This window comes from Hippocampus zosterae, chromosome 11, assembly GCF_025434085.1.
Source record: "Hippocampus zosterae strain Florida chromosome 11, ASM2543408v3, whole genome shotgun sequence".
In the NCBI taxonomy this organism is placed as follows: Eukaryota; Metazoa; Chordata; class Actinopteri; order Syngnathiformes; family Syngnathidae; genus Hippocampus; species Hippocampus zosterae.
In genome coordinates, this window is record NC_067461.1 from 11468691 (window position 1) to 11494507 (window position 25817).

General features: G+C 42.3%; 1 protein-coding gene across 1 annotated transcript in view; it reads left to right on the forward strand.

Moving 5' to 3' along the window:
- Positions 1-25817, forward strand: part of LOC127610410 (collagen alpha-1(XIX) chain) — a 99051-nt gene that overhangs the window by 59203 nt on the left and 14031 nt on the right. The window contains exons 21-45 of the mRNA XM_052080567.1: positions 2417-2461; positions 6150-6203; positions 6671-6715; positions 8241-8315; positions 9309-9350; positions 10387-10464; positions 10841-10876; positions 11318-11371; positions 11570-11623; positions 12258-12299; positions 13415-13519; positions 14910-14963; positions 15310-15363; positions 15662-15715; positions 15813-15866; positions 16080-16124; positions 18120-18170; positions 18331-18375; positions 19777-19803; positions 20997-21050; positions 21976-22020; positions 23447-23491; positions 23592-23654; positions 24070-24105; positions 25357-25401. Of these exons, the coding sequence (XP_051936527.1) occupies positions 2417-2461; positions 6150-6203; positions 6671-6715; positions 8241-8315; positions 9309-9350; positions 10387-10464; positions 10841-10876; positions 11318-11371; positions 11570-11623; positions 12258-12299; positions 13415-13519; positions 14910-14963; positions 15310-15363; positions 15662-15715; positions 15813-15866; positions 16080-16124; positions 18120-18170; positions 18331-18375; positions 19777-19803; positions 20997-21050; positions 21976-22020; positions 23447-23491; positions 23592-23654; positions 24070-24105; positions 25357-25401 (1302 nt within the window). The remainder of the gene's footprint in view (positions 1-2416; positions 2462-6149; positions 6204-6670; positions 6716-8240; positions 8316-9308; positions 9351-10386; positions 10465-10840; positions 10877-11317; positions 11372-11569; positions 11624-12257; positions 12300-13414; positions 13520-14909; positions 14964-15309; positions 15364-15661; positions 15716-15812; positions 15867-16079; positions 16125-18119; positions 18171-18330; positions 18376-19776; positions 19804-20996; positions 21051-21975; positions 22021-23446; positions 23492-23591; positions 23655-24069; positions 24106-25356; positions 25402-25817) is intronic.

Consider the following 25817-nt stretch of genomic DNA (forward strand, 5'->3'; position numbering starts at 1 on the left):
TTCAATGTTGTGTAGTGAGCCGAGGGCCACCCAGGATATTGCAGATGTATTCAGCAGCACACGCAAGAGAAGAAAACATTAGTCATTTGATAAATGAGGCTGTTTGAACATTTAGTACCAGTCTCTGTCTGTGCTCTCTGCCTTCCTGTGGCAGATAATTTTGGCAGTTAAGCATCGATTTCCCTTACACAGCAGAAGCAGGGGTTCAGATCATTACCCTCCCTCCATAAACCTTCTTGTGTCTCTGTGTATTAGTGGCAGGGAGGTGCAGTGGTTTTAACAGTGCACACTGCATCATTCTCCCCGATGGCCTTAACGTGGCAAAACAGGCTTTTGAGCTCAGACTTTTTTTTTTTTTACAGCTGCCAGCCTCACTTTATAGTGGAGCTTTGTAATGCCTTCAACTAAAGCTGGCATCCTAAGCTCTGTTGAGTAAATACCGGCATGCCGGAGTTCACCGCACATGTGCGAAATTGACAACGATGCTGTATGTTGATAGCGCTGAGACATTGATTAGTGTCTGCAGTGAGAAAATGAGACAAGTGACTGCATGTTGGATTTTGATGGACGCTGCGGACGGCCCTTTGAGACAGCAGATGATCCAGTATCTATTTCAGCGTCCTATCGATCCAGATGGAAAAAAAATGTAGTTAAACATTACTTCATGACTATAATTGTCTCAAAAGGCTCATAAGCACACATTGTGCTGATGCACCTGCACAAACACGTCAATTCAGTGCGCGACATGCAAAAACCATCGGCAAAGCTGTCTCATTTAAGAACTCAAGATTTAAGGACAGCTCGCATTTCCTCCTGGATGCGCCTTTCGCTTACTTTGTTTCTCACTTCATTAAGTATGATGCTTAAATCACTGGACATCGACTCACTTATTATATCGTATAATGTGGGCAGGAAACATGCGACAGAGGAGGACAGAAGGTGTTTAGGTTGGTTTTATCTGCCATGAAATGAATGCCTACATCAAAATAACATGCACAAAACTGGCATTCGTATATATGTGCATAATTCATCTTAAAGCCTATGAATCCATTAACTGTAACATAATGGCAGCAGGGACGCCAGTAATTTAACATTATTTTACAATGCACCTACTGAAATATATTGTAAATCTACAACTGTATTTTGAATGACAGCATATAGCATCAGATAACGTGGTGTGTTCATTCTATACCGTAGCTACTGTTATTTTTTTCATCAGTATACTACTGTATTTTGGATTACTGTACATGATCGTAGGATAAGTGTGTTTTCGTATTTATATGGAACATGCCTGTGTAGATATGAAATCTGATATTTAATAAGAATAGAAATGTGTCAGCGTTGTCTGCTGCTTTTCTGTAACACATTGAAATTGTCCACAATGGATACATTATTATTACATTTGTACATTAACATGTCTTGCCTAAGGACACGCTGACACATGACTTGGACAGAGCGAGATTTGAACAGCGAGATTTGTGGTTACTGGACAGCCCGCCCCACCTCCTGAGCCACAGCCGCTCTGCTGGGCTCTACGTTTAGTTCAGAATATCCGCAAATCTAGTTGAGTCTTGTGGTCGGCAATGAAATGGGATGCATTTTATACTGTTGAATTACAGTTATCGACCGTTGTTTTTGCTGACTTATTTAACTGTTTACAGGCTATGGAAGAATATTTAACCATATTTTACGTATCTTATGAAAAAGAAAAACAGCAAGAGACTGTTATAAAGTCAAATTTAAATTTACAGAAACTCATTACAGTGTGGTCAAGGAGCTAGAGAACTCGTGGCCTTGTGATTGACAGTGGCATCAAAGTTACCTTTTGTGCAGATTGAACTTGTTTGGAGCAAGGATATGAGAGGAAGAAGAAAAATGAGTGACTGGAATTTTAGACGCATTACAGTCAATAACTATAATAATCTTTTGTGTATTTTGGATGTTAAATATCAACCTCATTATTGACGATTATGTCATATTGAGCTGTATTGTAAGCTGAGAGATGTTTCTCATGCTTTGGTTTCCTTTGTGAGGGGATCAAAATTGTCACTGTGTTGGCTCTTAATGGATTAGGTAGGGATGTTCTCATAGCCATTGAGTGTATTTATTAAGTATACATGACATGCCTCGAACGTATTCAAGCATCATAAAATTATAGGCAGATTCTTTTAAGATGACTATGTTTTATTTTTCATTCTGTTGAGGTGATGACAGCTCATGGGTTGAAGCCCTTCTCTGGAACTGTAAGCAACTCCATTGTATCATAAAGCACTGGTGATTCGCAAATATGGGAGAATGATATATTTTTTGCTGAGTCACATTTTGAACTGCTTTATTTTGTCCTGTGTGCGAAAGGATCATGTAAGGTAATGGACTTTATTTTTACACATTCTCATCCTTTTGGGTGATTTCACAGGGAAACATTGGGCCGCAAGGACAAAAAGGAGATCAAGGTCCCGAGGTGAGTCTGGCGTTTAAATGATTTATTCACTGACAGTAGTTATTTATTTTATTTTATTTTATTTTTTTACACTTACTAGCATCTGTCTTTCTTGAAAAGCAGGGAGGGCAAAAAGAGACATTTTATAAATCCTGTCGAACGGAAATTATCTTGGAACCCGACGGTGTGCTAAACGAGTGATGATTCAGTTCTCTTATTGGTCCCCTTTATGTCTGATGAGGATGATGGAATAATGCATTGGCAGTGTAGGAAAATGCGAACCTGTGTATTCACATTTCAGAGATTAAGTGAACTGCTCGGAGAACTTTAAGCGAATTTGAATTGACATCATTTTAGGAGGTGATCTGAGGTGAAAAGAGTTGAAAAGAAACATGCATTAACTCTCCATTCATTGAGAATAACACATCATATACATTTTTTCCTGGTATACAGACAGGATCACAACTTTGATTTTCATTCTTTATTTATTATGTATTTATCCATTCATCCATCCATCTTCTACCGCTTATCCGGGGCCGGGTCGCGGGGGCAACAGCTTTAGCAGGGAAGCCCAGACTTCCCTCTCCCTAGATACTTCTTCCAGCTCTCCCCGGGGGATCCCGAGGCATTCCCAGGCCAGCTGGGTGACATAGTCTCTCCAGCGTGTCCTGGGTCTTCCTCGGGGTCTCCTCCCGGTGGGACATGCCCGGAACACCTCACCAGGGAGGCGTTCAGGAGGCATCCGAATCAGATGCCCAAGCCACCTCATCTGGCTCCTCTCGATGTGGAGGAGAAGCGGCTCGACTCGGAGCCCCTCCCGGATGACCGAGCTTCTCACCTTATCTCTAAGGGAGAGCCCGGACACCCTGCGGAAAAAACTCATTTCGGCCGCTTGTATCCGGGATCTCGTTCTTTCGGTCACGACCCATAGCTCGTGACCATAGATGAGGGTTGGAACGTAGATCGACCGGTAAATTGAGAGCTTCGCCCTTTGGCTCAGCTCCTTCTTCACCACGACAGACCGATACAACGTCCGCATCACAGCAGACGCTGCACCGATCCGCCTGTCGATCTCTCGCTCCCTCCTGCCCTCACTCGTGAACAAGACCCCAAGATACTTAAACTCCTCCACTTGGGGCAAGATCTCCCCCCCGACCTGGAGGGGGCACTCCACCCTTTTCCGACTGAGGACCATGGTTTCAGATTTGGAGGTGCTGATTTTCATCCCAACCGCTTCACACTCGGCTGCGAAACGCTCCAGTGAGAGTTGGAGAGCCCTGTTTGAAGGAGCCAACAGCACCACAGCATCTGCAAAAAGCAGGGATGCAATACTGAGGCCACCAAAACGGACCCCCTCAACGCTTCGGCTGCGCCTAGAGATTCTGTCCATGAAGGTTATGAACAGAATCGGTGACAAAGGGCAGCCTTGGCGGAGTCCTACCCTCACTGGAAACGATTCCGACTTACTGCCGGCAATGCGGACCAAACTCTGATATCGGTGGGATAGTGACCGAACAGCCCGAATCAGGGGGTTCGGTACCCCATATCCACGAAGCACCCCCCACAGAACTCCCCGAGGGACACGGTCAAACGCCTTCTCCAAGTCCACCAAACACATGTAGACTGGTTGGGCGAATTCCCACATACCCTCGAGAACCCTGCTAAGGGTGTAGAGCTGGTCCACTGTTCCACGGCCGGGACGAAAACCACACTGCTCCTCCTCAATCTGAGGCTCGACTTCCTGACGGACCCTCCTCTCCAGCACCCCTGAATAGACCTTACCAGGGAGGCTGAGGAGTGTGATCCCTCTGTAGTTGGAACACACCCTCCGGTCCCCCTTTTTAAAAAGAGGGACTACCACCCCGGTCTGCCAATCCAGAGGCACTCTCCCCGTTGACCACGCAATGTTGCAGAGGCGTGTCAACCAGGACAGCCCCACAACATCCAGAACCTTGAGGAACTCTGGGCGGATCTCATCCACCCCTGGGGCCTTGCCACCGAGGAGCTTTTTAACCACATCGGTGACTTCAACCACAGAGATAGGAGAGCCCACCTCAGAGTCCCCAGGCTCTGCTTCCTCCAAGGAAGGCATGTTGGTGGAGTTGAGGAGGTCTTCGAAGTACTCTGCCCACCGGTTCACAACGTCCCGAGTCGAAGTCAGCAGCGCCCCATCCCCACTGTACACAGTGTCCGTGGTGCACTGCTTCCCCCTCCTGAGACGTCGGATGGTGGACCAGAATTTCCTCGAAGCCGTCCGGAAGTCGGCTTCCATGGCCTCACCGAACTCTTCCCATGCTCGGGTTTTAGCCTCGGCAACCACCGAAGCTGCGTTCCGCTTGGCCAGTCGGTACCCGTCAGCTGCCTCTGTGGTCCCACAGGCCATAAAGGCTCGATAGGACTCCTTCTTCAGCTTGACGGCATCCCTTACTGCTGGTGTCCACCAGCGAGTACGAGGGTTGCCGCCACGACAGGCACCAACCACCTTACGGCCACAACTCAGATTGGCCGCCTCAACAATAGAGGGACGGAACATGGTCCACTCGGACTCAATGTCCCCCGTCTCCCCCGGAACATGGGAAAAGCTCTGTCGGAGGTGGGAGTTGAAACTCCTTCTGACAGGGGATTCCGCCAGACGCTCCCAACAAACCCTCACAATACGTTTGGGTCTGCCAGGACGGACCGGCATCTTCCCCCACCATCGGAGCCTACTCACCACCAGGTGGTGATCAGTTGACAGCTCCGCCCCTCTCTTCACCCGAGTGTCCAGAACATGCGGCCGCAAATCCGATGACACGACCACAAGGTCGATCATCGAACTACGGCCTAGGGTGTCCTGGTGCCAAGTGCACACGTGGACACCCTTATGTTTGAACAAGGTGTTCGTTATGGACAGTCCGTGACGAGCACAGAAGTCCAATAACAAAACACCACTCGAGTTCTGATCGGGGGGGCCGTTCCTCCCAATCACGCCCCTCCAGGTCTCACTGTCATTGCCCACGTGAGCATTGAAGTCCCCCAGTAGAACAAGGGAGTCCCCAGCAGGAGTACTCTCCAGCACACCCTCCAAGGACTCCAAAAAGGGTGGGTATGCTGAGCTGCTGTTTGGTGCATATGCACAAACAACAGTCAGGACCCGTCCCCCCACCCGCAGGCGGAGGGATGCAACCCTCTCGTCCACCGGTGTGAACCCCAATGTACAGGCACTGAGCCGGGGGGCAATAAGTATGCCCACACCTGCCCTGCGCCTCTCACCGTGAGCAACTCCAGAGTGAAAGAGAGTCCAACCCCTCTCGAGAGGACTGGTACCAGAACCTAGGCTGTGTGTGGAGGCAAGTCCGACTATATCCAATCGGAACTTCTCTGCCTCACACACCAGTTCGGGCTCCTTCCCTGCCAGAGAGGTGACATTCCATGTCCCAAGAGCTAGCTTCTGCAGCCGAGGATCGGACCGCCAGGGTCCCCGCCTTTGGCTGCCGCCCAGCTCGCATTGCACCCGACCCCTTTGACCCCTCCCACGGGTGGTGAGACCATGAGAAGTATGTATTTATCTATTTTTTAAATTATTTTCAAAGGCATTAAAGAGCAGTACATCCTGCAAATGCTTGCTGCTAGCTGGGACATTAAAATCAACAGAATACCAGTAACATGAATGGAGGGAGAACAAAAATAATGTTTTTTCTTTTTTTTTAAATACATTTTGTTCTGTCAGGGCAAGCATGGTCCATCTGGACCAACTGGACTTCCTGGACCCCCAGGAGAGCCTGTAAGTACACCTGCAACAGAGTTAATGTCAAGCTCTGTCGCCTTATCTGTCACCTTGGCTTTCCAACGCAGTTCGCCAGACTGAGTCTGAGATCAATTGATGAATACCGCGATAAACAGGATGTCAGAGGGACGAGTCCGGTCTTTTTTTTTTTTTTTACTAAAGCAGTCAGTCTGCAAATTTAATAATTAATTAGCAGAAAAGAAAATGTCTGCTCTTTGTGCGCAAAAAAAAAACCCCTAAACTGCAATCTGCTTGCTGCACCTGCTTTGATAATGAGCATCTGTCTTTCTTGAAATGCAGGGAGGGCAAAAAGAGACATTTTATAAATCCCGTCGAAAGGAAATTATGTTGGAACGTGACAGTGTGCTGAAGCAATGAGGAGGAGGAGGAAGCTGTGGAGATGAAGGTGTGTGAGATGAAGGTCTGCCGATAGATGTCTTTTTTGTCCTCATTTTTGTTTACAGGGCTTGCCAGGAGTCCCTGGGAAAGACGGCCTAAAAGGAGAGAAGGTAGGAAATCATTCAATCAAGTTCTCACCTCAAAGAAAAAAAAAGGGAGATTTTGTGATGTTTTATGAGCAGTTCAACATACGAGGCATCTTCCTGATGACTCGCATGCCTTTCATGCCATCGTCAATCAGCCCAAAACTTTGTTTGCCTCCATTTGATGCCCTCGACTACCCCACAATTTTACACGAACCCCCTCTTACAGCAGGATTTGTTCCAAACACTCGATCAAAAGTGACAAAGTGCAACAGTGTGCGCCTTGACACGCGAGTTTGATGAGGTGTGTCGCTTGTCAAAATAAATGACGCTTTACACGCGACCCCCCTCCCCCTACCCCCACTCCTGCCTCCTACCTCCGACACAGTCATTCTGTCAAACTCCAGGACAGAGAAATAAATCTAATTCCAAGTACTTAAGCTTCCTCCGTCCGCTCAGATTGAAAACCCTCCATTTGTCACCTCCACTAATGCAAACTAATGTCAGAGACAGGTGTGATTATGTATTCATATGAGAGCCACAACAAAAACAAACATTAATTTCAAGAGTAGATTCGGATGGAAATCAAATATATGCACATAAAGCGATTAAAGTATGAAGCTGCAGAGAGAATGTCAAGTGTGCTTAAAAAAGTGTGCGTCTTTGTAAGGCTGCATAGGTGCTTCCATCTACTCTGGAAAGGCATGCCCTTTTTGCAGGAAGCTTAAATATTTTCCTTCTTGTCCTATTGAGACATAGATGAACTTGCTCGGGTTGTGTGTAATTTAAAGTGCCATGAAAAAGCATTGTCAAATATTTTGGAGGGGTTTTTTTTCTATAGTTTCCCCAATTGACATCAACAAACAAAATCAGGCAAATCAGGCAAAGAAAATCCAAGTAAAAATAAACGGCCGTTTTTAAGTGGTGATTTTATTAGATTTTTTTTTCATTAAGTGGGGGAATGAGAGCTACGTTGTACAACTGGCAACGAGTATTTCACATCTCCCTGTGGATATTTTGGCCCCCCTCATCATTGCAAATTGCACAGCCACACTGTGTAGAAAATGTTCGCCTTCCTCATGATATTTTTTTACTTCTTAGATGCTGATTGTTTTCGTCATGGTTCTACCAGTCGCATTTGCCTCCCCTACTGACAGTGACAGAATTGAACATAAAGTTGCAAGTGAAACTAAGTTTACCATGCTGTCCCACTGTTCACTGTAAAAACACTTGCCGTGCCTCTCCGTCTTTCTTGCTTTCCTTACATTTGACAGCTGCCATTTCGATTTTGGAAAAGAAAGCAAGTTGTCACCATTACTGGGCTTAGTTGCATACATGAAAGGATTGCAATAAATTACTTCAGACAGGAACCAAAAATGTTGTTTCTCATGCAGCCAGCAACTTTCAAACAAAAGTGGCCATTTGATGCTATTATGGGGGGTTTGAGAAGTTACCGAGGACAAAGTTTGTTCTTTCAAAATCATCACAATAAACGGGATCAGTCCACAAATTAAATAGTCAGGCATTGCATGACTCATGACTCTTTCTGTAGGGGGACTTGGGACAAGTGACGAGGCTTCAAGGACCTCCGGGACCTAAGGGCGAACCTGGAGAGCCTGGATATGTGGTGTGTAGTCACGTTTATCTGTTCCGTGTCCTGAATGAGGTAAAAAGAGAAGAAAAAGAGGTCAAAACAAACGGCATCATCAAACATAGCTTGTGACTCAGCAGCAGATAAGGAAAAGTAGCCCTCCTGGAAAACGTGATTATCATGACGCAAGTCGTTAAGTAATCACATTTTGGATGACCCCACCCCAGGTTGTAATTTCTCCTTCCAATGTCAAGATGATGGGTGTTGACGCATTGCGTTTTACGGACCTGCCTGTGCATATAAAAATGTTCATTACAGCTTGATCAAACAGGTGACAGGGTCCTCCATCGACTTCATAGCTTTGAAGGTTCTTGTTTGTTTTCTTGGGAACAACACTCACCCTCAAGCGAGCTCATCAAGCAGAAAAATAACGGCAGGAATTAGTGCAAGGTGAAGTATTTAGACATCTTTCATGGTTCTGAAGTGATACGTGCGCGAAATAAGACGCCGTCTTTGGGGGCAGAGGTCCTTTCGCGAATGTCATTGCTGGAAAGTGTCTCCGAGGGAACATAGATATTTTTCCACGCGTTTTATGATCTTTGTTATTTAAGACGACCATAAAAGCGATAAAATGAACTCAGTGCGTGACTTTAATGAGGCAGGCCTCTTCAAATAACTGTTGCTCAATTGATTTTTGCGCGTAAATGAATGATGGTGGTCTGTCTTTCTTTGCTCACTTTTATGATTGGATGGTAATGATGTTCTCCTGGAAATGGTGTCATTGTTAATCCCAATCCACTATCTTGAGGCGAATCTACAACATTCATTGTGGGGCTTGTTAAACCACAGTCATCAATGTCATCATTGTCATCTAAAGTAAAAGAACAAATAAAATGTTTGTTTTTGCCAATCTACAGTATACTTTGGTACAGATTGCAAACAGTACTTAACATGAGTTTGTGTCACTTTTCAGACTGTTTGCACTGTGGAGGGTTTTGTTTCTGATATTTCTTTCATGTTGACATGCAGGGTGAGCGGCTGTCTTTGTCCAGAGGAACCCGTGGCCCCAAGGTAAAGCACCGACACTTTAGATAATCACACACACCATTCATTCAGAATCCACATCCATCTGTTCATTCTGTAGATGAGGGGTATTAAACTCATTTTTGTCGCGGGCCACTTTCTGAGTGACGTCTTCCCCGGAGGGCCGTTATGACAGCAAAACCATAAAAATGATTAATCGCATTATTACATGAAAGGTAACAAAATTATTGCAAACTCTCAACGTCATTTATGACACATGACAATTTGACATTTACAGTGCATTTTTTTAGCAAGGATCATGCAAATGGACACACATGATTTTCTTTCAGGGGGCCACATAAAATGATGTGGCGGGCCGGATCTGGCCCCCGGCCTTGAGTTTGACACTTGTGCTGTAGATGGTGATGTGTATTGAAATACATGACTTTTTGCTGAGCGTGTAAAAATCGTAAATATTCATCAGAGGTCTTGTCTGAAAAGACGATGCACCCAACTCTTTTACAATTTTAGGTAGATCCTTTCCTGCTCTACTATGAAATGTACAACAGACATTGTAAACCAAGGGATTTTGTTTTACCTCTGACCCCACCAATGCAGTTGTCTATGAAATGCTACACATTCCCAAAGACACACTCCAAAACCTTGTAAAAATCTTCCCAGAAGAGTCAAAGTTGTACCCAGGAGGGGAGGCATGCTGTCTTTTTGATGGTCTAATCCTCTGTCCATTTGTCCATTTTTTATTAAAAGCATTTTGTGTCAGGATTTTTTCTGCTGAAGGTACTAAATATGTTGCGGTGTCCAATGGCACTGTTATGGTGGGGAAAAACAAATGACATATTGTGTGCCACTCAGCACGTACGGAGTTTCATATAAAGTAGATAAGGAACATGTACACGCCACTGGCCTTGAAAATACATTTCCTGCCCTTCAAGCTGCAGAAGGCAAAAACATGAAAGCAAAAATCCATTCGGGTCCAGTCTAAATACTTAATGATCATGCAGTGCAGCAGCTCTCCAGGAGATTCGGATTGAGCCGTATGACTGCTGCCTTGTTCTTTTGTCAGGGGGAGCGAGGCATCCCAGGACTACCTGGTGAGCACGGTGATAAAGGCGAGCCTGGCGAGAGCATCACAGGCATGCCTGTGAGTATGACGGTATATTTGATTGTTCTTCGTATTCATTATTTACCTTACATTCGCATCTACACCCAGTAAAAAAAAAAGGAGAAAAAAAGGACGCACCGCTCAGTAAATATCATTTTCTGCTGAAAATGCCTGTCATTACTGCTAGATGCTTCCTGCTGTGTGCCAGGCATTCATCCCCCCCATCATATATCTTGCGCAATACACGTTTCAACCTCACCGACATGATTGCAAGGGAGTCTGTCTCCATTTCTTTTAATATAAAATTGTTGGAGGCAGAATCAATATGAGCAAAAGGTGTCGAACACAATAGCTTTATTGGATCCCTGGTGCTAGAGGGCAGACAGTGTTAACAAGCTGCGTGATGTGTTGTCAGGGCCCCATGGGACCTCCAGGAAAGCCAGGAGTTGAGGTTAGTGGAATATGAAAACCCACCTTTTCTTTGATTTCCAGTTTCTTGAAAGTGCAAAAGCTATAGAATAATTGTTATGCAGTGGAACCTCCGAAGTGGTACATTTTGGAAATGTAAAATGTTTTGAAAAAAATATATACCTCCAAGTCAAAACTTGGAGTTCAAACCGTCAGCAATTCATGTGAGAATTACGATACGTATCGTAACACTCATAAATCTTTATGAGTTGTGGATTATGTATCTTGATATGAATTAGGAAAGTTTTCATTTGGGGGGGGGGGGGGGGGGATAAGAACAACTTGAAAAAAATCAACCAACATCTCCAATATGGATTGTGTTCAACTTGGAGGTTCCACAATAAATCATTTCAACAACACTTGTATCTGCATCAGCCAGCGGTTATTTTGGACTAAGTCATCAAGGCCATTGGCTATTTTTCAGGGTCTTCGCGGATCCCCAGGTTCACCTGGGCCTGCTGGAGCTCTGGGAAGAGAGGTGAGTCATTCCCGCCACCCCATCCACCCCCTGCCATGTGTGCAGATAAAAGCCATCATCATGACTGTCATCTCAAGAGTGGCAGATCACACATTGCCACCAGCTGTGACGGATGTGAAAGCACAATTACAGTGTGGTGTGTTGGCTTCATTTCACTCCTGTAGGGATTGTTAGCTTCTTTCTTTGTCTCACTTAAAGGGCACGCCTGGCAGACCGGGCCCCCCCGGACCTGCTGGACCTCCAGGTGAACCAGTAAGTTTAAAAATCCCTTATGCGCATTTGCACCGTTAAGATAAATTTAGTAACGCAGCTCCGGTTTGGGGGTAATTTGCAGCCAGGCTTGCTGTTCACGGCCGAAAGTTACCTCCAGGAAGGTGGTGGCGTTTATGACTAATTGAGAACACCCCGCTATCTCCTGTTTGTAACTATAGTTTTCATATACAGTAGTTGGTGTCTGCAACTAGCCAGGGGTAATGAGGGCTGTTGCTTAGTAAAACTCAAATAAAAAGAGAGGAAGTCAAAACCACGGACATTTTAAATTAAAAATGTTTGTGTTGGCAAGACTCACATGACCATTTCATATTTGTAAGATGTGGATAAGAAATTGAAGAAAAAAAATGTAACATGACAAATATGAAGGTCTGAGGATTGTGTTGTTTAGCAACAAAATTTGTCTAGTGGTTCCATTCAGTCTTGGACACTGAATCAGTAGTGTTCATGAAGTGTTCATGGTTTTAATCTTTCAATGAATGCATAATAAAACAGCATTATTAACCGCTGTCTATCGCACCAAAATGGATGTCAGGATAGTTTTGTAATATAATAAATGTACTACAAGCCTGAAGGTTCTTCTGTGTTATGTTCCTTTTTTTTCTTTTTCTCTTAGACTGCACTGCCAATTGTTGGAGATATGGGGGCTTTGCTCAAGGTATTTTATCATTTTAATTAATAATAACAGCAGCTTTCTTGATTTGAATAGATTATTTTGGCATTGCCAACAGCTCATTGTGTGGCTCATCTGGAATTGTATGGCTTGCAGGAGCCAACAGAACAATTTAAAGCCCTTGAGTGCCTCCATCAGGATGTCTACATCCATACATTTAGAAATACTTATCTCACCTTTTTTTCCAGGCCCACTGACTGCTATCATTTAAACAGACAACTTTATGGAAATATTTTCATTGTACTGCAAAAGATGCCTCACAAAAATATAAATGCAGCATACTTGTTTTTGATCCCATTTTTCATAAGCCGATTGAAATATGTCACATTTTCTCTGCACACAAAAAGCCTCTTTCTTTCCATCCGTTCTCTTTGAACAAGAGGGGTGCACACGAAACTGGTCCAATCACTTGGAGATTTCCTCAAATATTTTTCACAAATTTGTCTAAATTACTGTGAAACATTCTAATGAGCTTCTACCAGTCTCTTTATCTTAAATGCACAATACTGCCCACCAGAGCATTCTGCTGCTACGGCGTAATTGGATATTCTGTAAAAGCTCTTTTCTTGAAAAAAAATATATATATATATATATATATATATATATATATATATATATATATATATATATAATATACACACATAATTGTTAAGCCGATGTCTGAAACTGTGATTATTATTATTTAACATATCAATCACTTCTTACTGGTACTGTGTTTTTGCTTAAATCAGGAACTCTGACATTTTCTTGTAGATTTTTATTTTAAAATATCACTGTAATGCTGGCTGTAACGGCACAGCAGGCCATGTTCTAATGAAGGGTGCGGTCCTTATATTTAGAATGGATCAGGAATGGTGATATTTAAAATTCTCGCCTAAATGTCGCAACCAATGAGTTTGACAAAGTTCAGCACTCACCTCGATGAAAGTCGCCGTTGCTGGGTTCACATTATTTCTGCTATGCGGACATTTAAAGAACACTTCGTGTCAGCTCGGGTCTTGTCCTCCACCCCGGGATGAAACATTATAAATGATGAAAATGCAGTGTTCTTATTTGCGTGATCACACTGGATTTCTCCATTGACCTCCATGTGCTGCTAGAATGCCTGCAGTGTTTGCCCGATGAGAGTTTCTGGGCTGACTGGGCAGAAGGGAGAGAAGGGCTCCCCTGGAGTGCTCGGACATGACGGCATGGTGGGAGAAAAGGTACATGTGACTTATTAGTAAGATGCTGTGAATACTTGTGACCCGATCGTGTCACTTTGCATTAAACCAAGAGGAGAAGAGACGGGGGCATGATGTCACCATTTTCATACTTAACGTCATATGCTGCGTTGACAAAATGTTTACCCGATGAAAGACAAAATCTTAGGTGTAGACTGTGTATTCATTTCATGTTCATATTTTGTGAGTACAGACTTAAAAAGAATCAAACTGTGTGAACCTACGACATGTTTTGTCTCGCTATATGGGTTAAAATGTCACACTGGATTTTGCAACTAATAAAATAAGGGCAAAGTTATTGCTGCTCTTTGTATACTTGACGGTGAACATTTAGGTCAGGCACAGAAAATCTGTGAAGCTGCCTAAAGCGTCTCATTCTCAGTCGTTATTGGGCTCATATTACAGCAAAAATGATTGAAGAGTTTACAGACGGGGAAAAAAATGACATGCTGAGAAACTGCCATCACAGGGGGTAGAGTAGTGGTCGGTCCCCTCCCAGAGGAATTAACAGTTTCTAAAAAGTGATTTTTTTTGTATTCGTGCCAAACGTATTTACACGCAAAATATGTTTGTTTGTTTGTTTTTAAACAGAATAAATCCTTGTTTTATGTCTGAATTAATTTTGGATCAAACTATTTGCATTTTGGAGTAATTTTGCATTTCCCATATATTGTCAACAGCACATTGCTCAATGACTTAGTGACATGTTTTATGTCATCATATTTTCAACATGCACTGCATCTCCATTGGCCAAGCGTAATAGAAGCCCAACACAGCCAAGAGAAGAACCACTTTTGGATACAACTTTGTTTTGAGCTGATGATGTTTTTTTTTGGTTGTCATTTAAATGCACTAAGTATGGTTGATACAAATTGGTATAAAAACAATAATTAGAATAAGAAAACCTTTATTCATCTCACAACGGAGAAATTCCCAATTTACACCAGCAAATTTATGAAATGAAGAAAGTAGAAAAACAAAAAGCATAGGTGCTGCTGTAAAGGCAGTCACTCTCATCAGGTCAATTATTGGATTGATAAATTGGACATTTTCCGTGTACTTGTAAACATAAATGTTCACATCACAGGACCTGGTTAACCATTTATTATTTGAAACAGCTATTTAAGAAACACACATGTACACTTTCCGTCATGGATCCTCTTATAAGTGCACTCAAAATATAATTTAACATACAGTAATAACTCTGACAAGGAAGCTTTACAGTATATTATAACGGCAAATGGTGGGACTTTGTTGTTTTCTTTCTGAGGAAAGAATAATGGGAATTACATGATTGCTTGAAATTATCCAATGTACAGTATATGCTTGGGTGATGGCACTTTATTCATTTGTGTTTTTGTCTTCAAAACAGGGAGATCCAGGTGTGAGAGGTCCAATGGGAAATCCTGGGAAGGAAGGTCCAAAGGTTGGATGGAAATATCAACACAACACATGGATATAATGTAGACATTTTTAGCACATTGCATGTAACTTTAGATTTTCAAAAATGCCATTGAGCCTCATAAGCTGTGGAGAAGGACATCTTTTGTGCTCTGACATGGAGTTCCCGCAAAAGTTGTTGCTATGGAAACAGTGCTGCTCTACATTGATTCAAGGAAGCAATTTCTAGCTGTGTACTATAAGAAAGACATTTTCAAGTTTACATGCTGTTTTTTTAACACACACACACACACACACACACACACACACACACACACACACACAAAGTACTCAATTTCCATCACTGGATCACTGGTTCTGCCCCACCACAGGGAGTGAAAGGAGAGCGAGGCTTCTCTGGCCCCACAGGAGATAAGGGCGATGAGGTGAGTGCAAAAAAGTAGAAGAAGTTGGCACAAGATTGACATTCAGTTATTCCTTTGCCAAATGTGATGACCTTTTTAATCTAATGTGACTTGTCAAAAACTCTTGGAAGCTTGAGGGGCACAATTCCCAATTCTATGCTATCTGAGGTGTAAGGAATATATCCTGCCCTAAATGTGTATGTGTTAAATAAAAAAAAGATGTCTAGAGCACTGTTTCAGGTGCACTCAACCGTCTGCAAATTTTAGTATGTTGTTATTGTTCAATTTTGATCTAAGTGACGAATTGCCTCTGTCTCAGGGGCCCCCTGGAGTCCCAGGACTTCCAGGAGTGACAGGTCGCACTGGGGAGCCGGTAAGATATTCCTGTTTTTTTTTTAAATCTGTCAAAAAAATCCAATATTATGGGTTTCTAACTAATGACACAAATTTTGATGTTGAATGGTTTGCAGGGGATCATGGGTCGCCCAGGTCCAATGGGTCAACCTGGATCTAAAGGGGAAAGAGTGAGATTTTTATTTATTTATTTAATCATTAGTTTTGTATTTCCCTTTAGTATGTTTCTAAATTTTACTATGTTCAAGTTGTTTTCTTTTATGGATTATTTTAATGTTAATGAATTGCAACAGCTTGAAAATGTGGTTAGAACATATTTTTTATTTGACTGGTTTCTCAAAAAATATATATATATATATATCTTTCTGGTTTGTATTCGACAGGGAAATGAGGGACCTCCTGGTCAACCAGGCCTTCCAGGACCTCCAGTAAGTTATCAAACAAACTGCTAATCACAAATGCACTAAGTCAAAAGTTTTCTGTACAAAAATATATTCACCCGTTTTTTGAGTTTGGACGTGTGACCTGAGCCGTGAACAACTGTGAAGTCATTTTCAAGTGGCAGTATCTAAATCGTGAAGTATCTAAATCAAGTGGCAAAATGGCCACCCTCTGAATGGATAATAACGGGTGGATTTTGCTGCCAAATTCCTATTCAACAGATGCATTATATACCGGCTTTAGACTAATTGGGCCACAGAGAATGTGTTATTGAAAGAATTTATTTGACTCAACATCCACTTCCATTTTTAAGAGGAAATCAGGATAAATTTGACACAGCTCGTGGGTGAACTGGATGGTGATGGGATTCCACAAAGGTAGACACAAATCAGATCCGTAACAAAAATATTTCAAGAAAAATAAATGACAAACAAAGAGAAATCTATGCCAACAAAAAGGAAGGAAAACAAAAGGCAAGGTTACAACAGAACCCAAGAATACACAAAATGAACTAGCAAGAGTCCAAAACAAATACACGTGACCAAATCAGCAAAAATCTCTAGAACAAAAACACTTACAAAAACAGAACCTGAACAAACAAGAGCAATTAGTAATAAGAACAAGAAGGTCCAGAAAATAGCACTTGAGGCAGTGAGCAAGGTCAATAATCCGACCAGACCTTGGGAGCATGGCAGTACTTATATAATTGAACAGGCTTGATTAGAATAAGGAACAGGTGAGCCTGCTGGAGAGAAACACGCTTCAGTCTAGTTGGAGCTTAAACAAAACAAACACACACAGAACATGACATGACAAAATTATTACTGAGGTCTATTCTTTGATTTTAATTAGGATAAGCAGTTTGGGAAATGGGTGGATGTTACTAATATGACCTACAATGGCTGTTAGTCAAGTACACATTAAAGAAAAATTATTTTGGCCTAACTCAAGTACTGTTGTACACACAAAATCTGAATGTGATCTAGGTATTATACATAGACAATCAAACATTACAATCACTTTTCAAACAAAAAGTGTAACGGTCTGAAATAGACAAAGAATAAGCTGAACTTCTTTCCATCTCAAAGTTTTTTAATGGATATGCACTTCATGATTGATTGTATGATGTCCTCTTTGCAGTGTTTTTTTCTTTCCTTGTGATTTTATTTAGGTTTTTTTTTCAAGGCAATTTTATTTGTGAATCAGCAGACTGAAAACAGTTCAACAAATGTTTTTATTAAGGTCACAAGATTGTCTTGATGTGTCTTCCACGCACAACTGACCCTGATTCTGCTTTCACTCCGCATAACAGTATTTACTGTGAGACGAGAACAAAAAATAAATAAATAAATAAATAAATAAATAAAATAAAAAATGACAAACAAGTACAAATATGACGACATTGTGAGAACCCGTTTGCTGGCATTGAACCATGTTCGCTTCTTCTAAAAGGCCAGTAAGTGTAACGCGCGTCCAAAGCCAATCTATAATTCATCAGACGTCCCCTTGAACCTGCCTTACACCCCCACGCACCCTAGCCTCATAAAGTGCAGTCTGGAAGGACAGGGGATGGCTCAGTGGCCTGAAAAGGGCACAGGCATCCACTTGCGTCTAAATGAGCACCTTAACTCCCTTTCTGTTTTAAAATCATTCATTCAAAATCGGGCAAAAACAAGTTAGCGTTGGAACACGGACCCAAAGAAGTCTCGCTTGTGTCCTCATTCTCATTCTTCAAAAGTTGTGCTCCCTTCTTGGAATACGTTTGGGTTCATGATGTTCACAGATATCATTTGATTCTTTTCTCCCCCATCACGTGTCATTGTGAAATCACCAAATGAGGCCTTGATCGTTTCTGCGTAGCTTTTCAAGGCTAAGGGGTAAATACCTGCCTGGGCTCGACTGTACCAAGTCTCGATGCGTAAGAATCTCAGCAGGGACGTTCTGTTGGATGAAATGTGATGAGATGCACTATTGTGTTTTAGGGTATATCCTATGTGGAGGGCAATGGGATGAGCAGTCTATACAAGCGGCAGGTAAATACCTTTCTTCAGCGTTGGTGATACAATGATGCATGAAGTGCGCAGCGCAATGCCATCAATCATTTTGACAGAAAACATCCATGCCTATGGTTAAAATTCACTTGACCCATATTTTGGAATAGAAAGCCATCGTGTCAAAATCGTGTCTTTTCAGAGTGGTGGAGCTATTTTAGGACCCCCTGGGGCTCCCGGTGCACCGGTAAGTATAATCATCGTTATGCCTGGAGTGATTCCTTCAAAGTGCACCATGAAGAAACGTCAGCAGGCAGACATGTTGATTCTAGAGAGGCATATAAGAAAAAAATATCCCATTGGCTAGCCAGTGTTATCTCAGCTTCTGAGGCCGTCATATCACACTCGGTCACATTCATTGAGAGCTTCTGCTGCCGCTTGGTCCCCTTCCCGATTCTCACACAGATGTTTCTGACCTGCCCCGGGGATGCACAAAACATCAGCGATTTGCAAGTGGAAGTCAGAGTTCAGCCACATAGTGTCAAGCCAGAATGGTCCACTTTGAAATTCCCCTTGCACTGCTCTTCCTTATCAGGCAGTTTGTAATCTCTTCAGGCCCAGGGAGACATCCAATCTAAAGCCCCACAGGGATCAATCCTCCACAACACATGAGAGGGGCGGGGCATAAACCTGAACCACGGTTAAATCTGAAGGATTTCTCTCCCTGTGCTGCCTCCTTTATTGACTTGCTTCAGTCTAGGTAATTTACATGTAGCACAATACATGTATAATTTACATCATGTATCTAACATGATGAATATTATGAACCGCAGAACATTTGATGATTGACCACTTCTAAACATGATGATATTCAGTACTAAGCATCCTGGAAATGTGATGATATATGTGTTCTAAACAGGATGATTTATACTGACTGAAATTCACAAAGCGCCATATGCTCCCATTCGTGTGTAGGTCTTTTTTAAGCGCCTGGCTTGCGTAATTTTACCTATGCGCAATGACTCCCAAATTCCGGCCCACGCACCGTGTATAAGTGACTCACATGTGCGCACCCATCAAAGAGGTCTCACTCACTGAAGTCTCAGGCTGGCTGCCATTCATGCAGCATGGAGTTTTCCTGAGACACAGGAATGCCATAGATTCCATTTGGAAACGATATCACACTCTAAATCTGAAATGAATTGGATAAACCCCAAAAAGTCATATATCGGTAATTAAAATACTGTGCTTACGACTGCTTGGAGATTACTCAAAGAAAAGCCAGCTGTTTTTCAGCTTGCGTGTCACTTCAATTCATATTACAACCAATTTATCTTTTAAAAACGATTCAAAATCTAACCCACCATTTTGTCATTACAACGACAGCAGTTTTTATAATACTTTGTGGCGCTTTGAAAGAAGCTCCAAGCGGTAGCAGCAAGTTTGTTTGTGGAAAAGCCCCTTTATAAATACTTTTTTTTAGCTCTTGTGTTGAATATATTACATAGAGCCAGTGGTCATAATGTTATGGCTGGTAGGTGCGTCCTCTGAGTTTCAATTACTAGCGCAGACTGAAATCACATGCTGTACTTTTTTTTTAAATGAGAGCAAGTGTCACATGTATCTGTCCTTTTTTTTTTTTTTGAAGGGCCCCAAAGGAGATGAAGGACTCGCAGTGAGTTGAAACTTGTTTTTCTTCAATGAAAGATTGTTTATTTGATGTTTTCTTTTAGAGTCACCCGACAGTTGTTGGTTTATTTCAATCAATGTGCGTACTCACCATATAAGTCGATGCACTCTGAAGCCTCCACCTGCTGAACTCCAACACAAACACACACACACACACACACACGCACACACACACACACACACACACACACACACACACACACACACACACACACACACGCAAACTGTTATGTCTCCTGAAAATATGAAATCGTAGGACCACGTTGTCTTGCTTGCGGGAAGCCATGTATCTTCAACACTCTTCAAAAGCGCCCCTATCTACGACCCCCCTCCCCCACCTACTGATGCCTGAAAACAATCCACACCGACCTGGAAACAACTTTGCTGCCATCACAGTGAATTCTTGGGGCCAATTGTAGATTTTATTGTTTTGTTGCGCTGTGATTTTTCACCCTGATCTTAATTTGACATTTTAATAAATTGTGTGAGCAGCCCCAGTGCTGTGGCGGAATTGCCTCAATCCGTCTCACAGCTGATCCCCCTGGTTGCACCGCTCTCCCCTTAAACGCGCTCCCTTACTCGTGACAATCTACATGTGTGACAATTACCTGCACAATCCATCTATGTCAGCGCCAGTTGGCCCTCTTTTCCACATAATGGCGTTTCTTCATGGCAGCTTGAACAAAATGAGCTCAATAGAGGCCATCTCTTGTTCGTGCAGCTGCGAATAGCTCTCTATTTTTAGGGCGCAGAGTAAGCCTGATTAGGATTTTTTAAATGGGGCGGCTCTTTCTCCGTCTCATCCGCAGCCCACAAATTGTGACAGCGCAAGCCATAGATCATACAATATCATGCATTGAGCCTGAAGTATGGTACCCTCAGGATCATCTTCATATTGACGTGTGACGCCGAGAGCAAAGATCGAAATGTGTGACATTGTGGATCATGCAGAATTTAATTTACCGTGAGTCACCTAGTTTGGATCCATATTTGATGCCCTAACAGTTACTGACAGCCATAAAATAACCACTCCTTCAAAGAACTCATCAACTGCCCTGACAAGACCATCAGCCCAAAATAGCAACAGCAGATGAAACCAATTTTAGTCTTCACAAACAGTGATTTATTTATTTTTTTCACATTTACACAGCTGAGTGTGTCATCTGTGATTACTTGTAGGGGGAACCGGGGCTCATGGGATTACCCGGGCTGGAAGGTCTACCGGGTGCTAAGGTAAGCTAAAGCATCTCATAAAAACAATAAAGCCTGTGGAGCAAAGTGGAGCATTATTTTTTTTTTTTTTGTTGAACTTAATTGAATAACTGATTTGTATTAAATATAAAATACATACAGTAAAGGACAGATTCCGACATTTTCCTTTATTTTTTATTTATTTATTTTTAATACGTCAAAAAGCTGCATATCGAGAGTGGGGTGACTTTTTGGGCCTCTGGCAATAAATTTGCCACTCTTAATCCCTCAGCGTGAAGTTTCTAATTAGCCATTCAATAGCACACTTTAGAAAGCTTTTCACTCTGCGGTGGTTGTTTTTACATTTTCCAACAAAGATTTTGAACCAGTAATGGACAAAGCAACCATGTAGTTAACTTCTCCTCATTTCATTTGTCAACACAAACATGTTTACCGATATCTTTTCACAACTGTGGTTTGAAAGTTACACTTTCACCACTGAAGGGGAGCAGAGCACCAAAATAAAATCATTTATTTATCAGGATGTGATTATGTATGATAATATATGACAGTTGCCAAGCCTTGTCGTTGAGGAGAGGATAACGAGATGTTGTGGGTGTTGTAAGTCAACTTCATGTAGCACTTTTCGACCAAAATATCATTGCATGAAACTTCATATGTCAAACATGTGCAGAAGCTGCTGGTGTAGTGACGAGGTGGAGCATTTTGTCTTTTAAAGAAATGCTGTTGAAGTGAAGACCTGCAAAGTGTTCATCAAGTTCATTAGCTTTTATGATCATCTTCATCAGCTTTTGTGATAGTGGATAGAAATCATGCTATTTTCAAATTAACCTTCAATTTGTGCTATCCTGTTGTCAAAAGCATGACAATGATGTGGAAAAACATAAAAACACTGCATTATTTTATATGCACTGTGTGTCTGACATGACTGCAACGTTTTCTTCAGGGTGATGTTGGTCTGTCTGGTGCACCTGGAATACCAGGCCCTACAGTAAGTCGTTTCCTTTGAGTCATACTTATCGGTTTCTTCATTAGGTACACCTGCACTGTCCATCCATGTATGCGTTTTCTTTCACGCTTGTTATAGGTGAGCTCCAGCCTAACTCGATCATAGGGCAAGACATTCAACCATTCACATCACATTTACACAACTCGCTTGATTTTAGAATGGCGGGTACGCGGAGGACAACCAAGCCAATATGCAAACTTCACACAGGAGCGCCTGAGCCAAGATGAACCTCTGACCACTTGACTATGAGGCAGATGTGCTAAGTCTGTATCTTAATTAAGTCATTCACTCCCAAAGACGTTTTTAAACATCTTTTAAGACTTGGTCTAGAATTAGCTGGTACTGAATGAGTTTTAATGTTAAAAAAAAATGTACAAGAGCTGCATGAATGGTGCAGATGTACCCTGTTGGCTGTCGTTTGTTCATGCCAACTCATGCAACTCAAAGCTTAATCAACGGTTTTGTTTTTTTCCTAGGTTCCACTCTCTACACAAGATCAGTTCAGATATTGTTCATATAAAAAGGGTGTAAATCCCTGCTTCAATGTGAGGTTTTTGTCATATAAAAAAAAAAAAGCGACCAAGGTATATCGTTTCAAATGTTTTTTTGTTTTGTTTTCGGGGGGGCAATAACATGTAACTCTTATGGAAACAAAAACGGAATACATTTTGGGAGGGGAAGAAAAATAACCAATTGAGATGATGTTACACAGTTTTCTGAAGTTTTCCCGCTAAAATTGACTTGACACAAAATTGGACCATGACTTGTGTTGAAAAGTGTTTATTCAAGTTTTAAAAACTTGAATAAATTTCCCCAATTTCCCCAAAACCCTGCAGGGTGATTGACACTAGTATTTGCAATCGTCCTGGCATAATCTTTGACATGCCCATTTCTACACTCTGGAGGAGAGCATTAAGATGAGGAAGACATGCATCTTGATTTCCTTGTATTGAAGACAATTATGTCATATAAAATTGGACCATGACTTGTGCTGTTAGATTTGACCATGAAAATGTGAGGAAAAGTCTACTACAACATCTGAACTTAATTTGGGTAAATCAGACTTTAGAAGTTTAAACGATGGCAAGTGTGTGCCAACTTGCTTTTAACAAGAGTTAAAAAATGATTTTTCCGAAATTTGTTGTTTGCATCTGATACAGATAACATCAATGGTGAAAAAAAATTGTGAAGTGATTTATCTTGGTCTCATTTCTTTATATCACAAAAGCCTGGCATTCAAACAGGGGTACATAGGCTTTTTTTAATACGCACTGGATAACCTGCTGTGTGTTTGTACTCTGCAGCTCGGTTCTATTATAAATGAGAAGCGGCACAGTCCCTCCACATATGACACCAATGAGGGTCTGTCAAACACTGATGATTCTTTTCTTTTGGCTTTGATTGACAGGGGAAGCCCGGCCCTCGGGGAGAACCAGGGATCCCAGGAGAGCCGGTGAGCAGCAGCCTCCAACTCTCTTTGAGCTGTCAATCTGCACGTCATTCCTTTATCACTGCCGACTGACGCGTTGTGGCTCTTCTCTGTTCTCTGACAGGGTGAGAGGGGGCCACTTGGAGAGACGGGGTTCCCGGGACCTGAGGGACCCCAAGGTGTTGCTGTAAGAATTTACATGATTTCTACTGGCCTCCGCTTATAATCACAGCTGCATGCTCCCATAGCGCCACAGCGGGATTCCCACGCCGTAAACGAGGCCTTGACCAACACAGCGGTCTTGAAAGGACCTCAGAAGGTGTTGTTTCACCATTGAGCGGTAACAAATACATGATACACAAACAACGGCTAAAAATGGGTGTGCCATTACATTTAGAAGATTACATCCCTCGATGTAATTACCATAAAAGATGGTTTCTGTAATGTTCCCTCGACAAGCGTACAATGGAAGAGCATTTGCTAAGCAATCAGGATCCATGAGATATCCCATTAAATTGGAGATTAGCCGGGGTGCAGTGGCGCTGATCCAATCGAATGAGCTGATACAAAATGTCTTTGTTTGTGTTGCGCACCTTGAGCAGGGCAGACCTGGAAAAGATGGAACTCCCGGCTACAAGGTGAGTTGTGCGCACACCATCAAAATCCCCTTATGGAAAGTGCTTCACGTCCGTCGAGCTGCAGCGAGATGGCACTGCAGATTTTTATCCCAACCGCGCCTCTTTCAAGCTACCTGAGTGCATTAAACCAATTTGCATACATTGTTTCACATTTTAATGATTAAGCTAAACGGAAGCCTGCAGATATAGGACTTTGCTGATTTAACTCCACTAACACAGCTAATGCTAGTAGGCAATTCATCAATGTTTGAAACAAAAACAGAGACAGACAATCTGCTTTTTGACAACACATCAAATTTGTAAGATACAGTTTCCTAAATTATCATACAGAGAAGGTATGCGAAACACAGAAGTAACTACACATTTTCCTTTATGATTTACAATATGATGTCACAGAGCATACTAATGACTGCCCCAATAGTTTATTGTCTTCCTCTGATTATTAGTTGATATTCCTCCTGGATATTCTCATCCCTACACTGCAGTGTCTTGTTACGTCTCACTACCCTGCTGTCCAGCTGGTTTTTGGTAGAGAAACAGTGCCATCTAGCAGGTGGTTTTGTTTCTTTAGCCCAACCGCCTTAGATTTGTGATTTCATGTAAATCTCTGGGAAGCAAGTCAATAGGCAAGACGATACATTTAAAGCACTCATCAGGCTTTGGGGAATAGGAAGTAGTTAAGATTAAAGAAGGTAAGGGGAGTATTGCCCTTTAAAAAAAATACACATAATATGCCAGATTGTTTTACATGGATACTTTAATCCGGCTAGAAATGGATACAAGGATGCTCCCGTTGGTGTTTCAGTGCGTGCGCTTAAAGAAAGCAATGAGGGGTGACAGGGTGGGGTTGGAAGACACAAGATGTTGTGACATGCAGCTCAAGAGCTTCACTTTTCGCTCCCTGCTCCTGCATATACAGTAAAGAGAAGCCAGCTGTGTTGATGCAGAATAGCCGTGACATTGCAGAAAGTGAAAGACTGCAGGAAGCTAGACAAACAATACACCTGGGCTGGGTAATAAGCAATCAGCTCTCGTTCATCGGGGAAAAGGCTCCATCTTGGTCAGGAAAAACTTTCTCCTAATTTTGGTTAAGCGTATGAATTTCTGGTAGACAGAAATGTATTCATGTGTGCCTTTATTAATGAATAAAACAATGTGTTGTGTGAAATAATGTATTTTAGCATTGAGAATGCTGTCCGTATTTTTTGTATCCTGTCATGTGTTGAGTTGTTATATTTTTCTAATTCAAAGGGAGCACCGGGGAGACTGGGAGACAGAGGCCCCAAAGGTGAACGTGTAAGTACCGGTAGCTATATTGGGGGGTTCTACGACTGAATAGTGTGAGATGCTGATATGCCTCACAGTCTCAAGGGTTCTGTTTTTGAATCTCAGCTCAGTCAGGCCCATTCATGATTTTCCCATGGGGAGGATTCTTTGTCTATATGTGCTTTGCGATTGACTCCCATGCAGTCAAGGGTGTACCCTGCCTCCACAGCTCACCCTTGACCCAAATGAAGACAAACACATAGAAAGTGGATGAATATTGTGCACAAATATTCCCATGGTACTGTATTATATTGAGCACATATTGTACACGTCACAGAGTAACCAATTACGCCCATAAACAGTTTTATAATTCAGTGGAATATTTGTGATGAAAAATGAGCCATATAACCTCACCATCATACGGTATACACACTCATTAGCGTTAC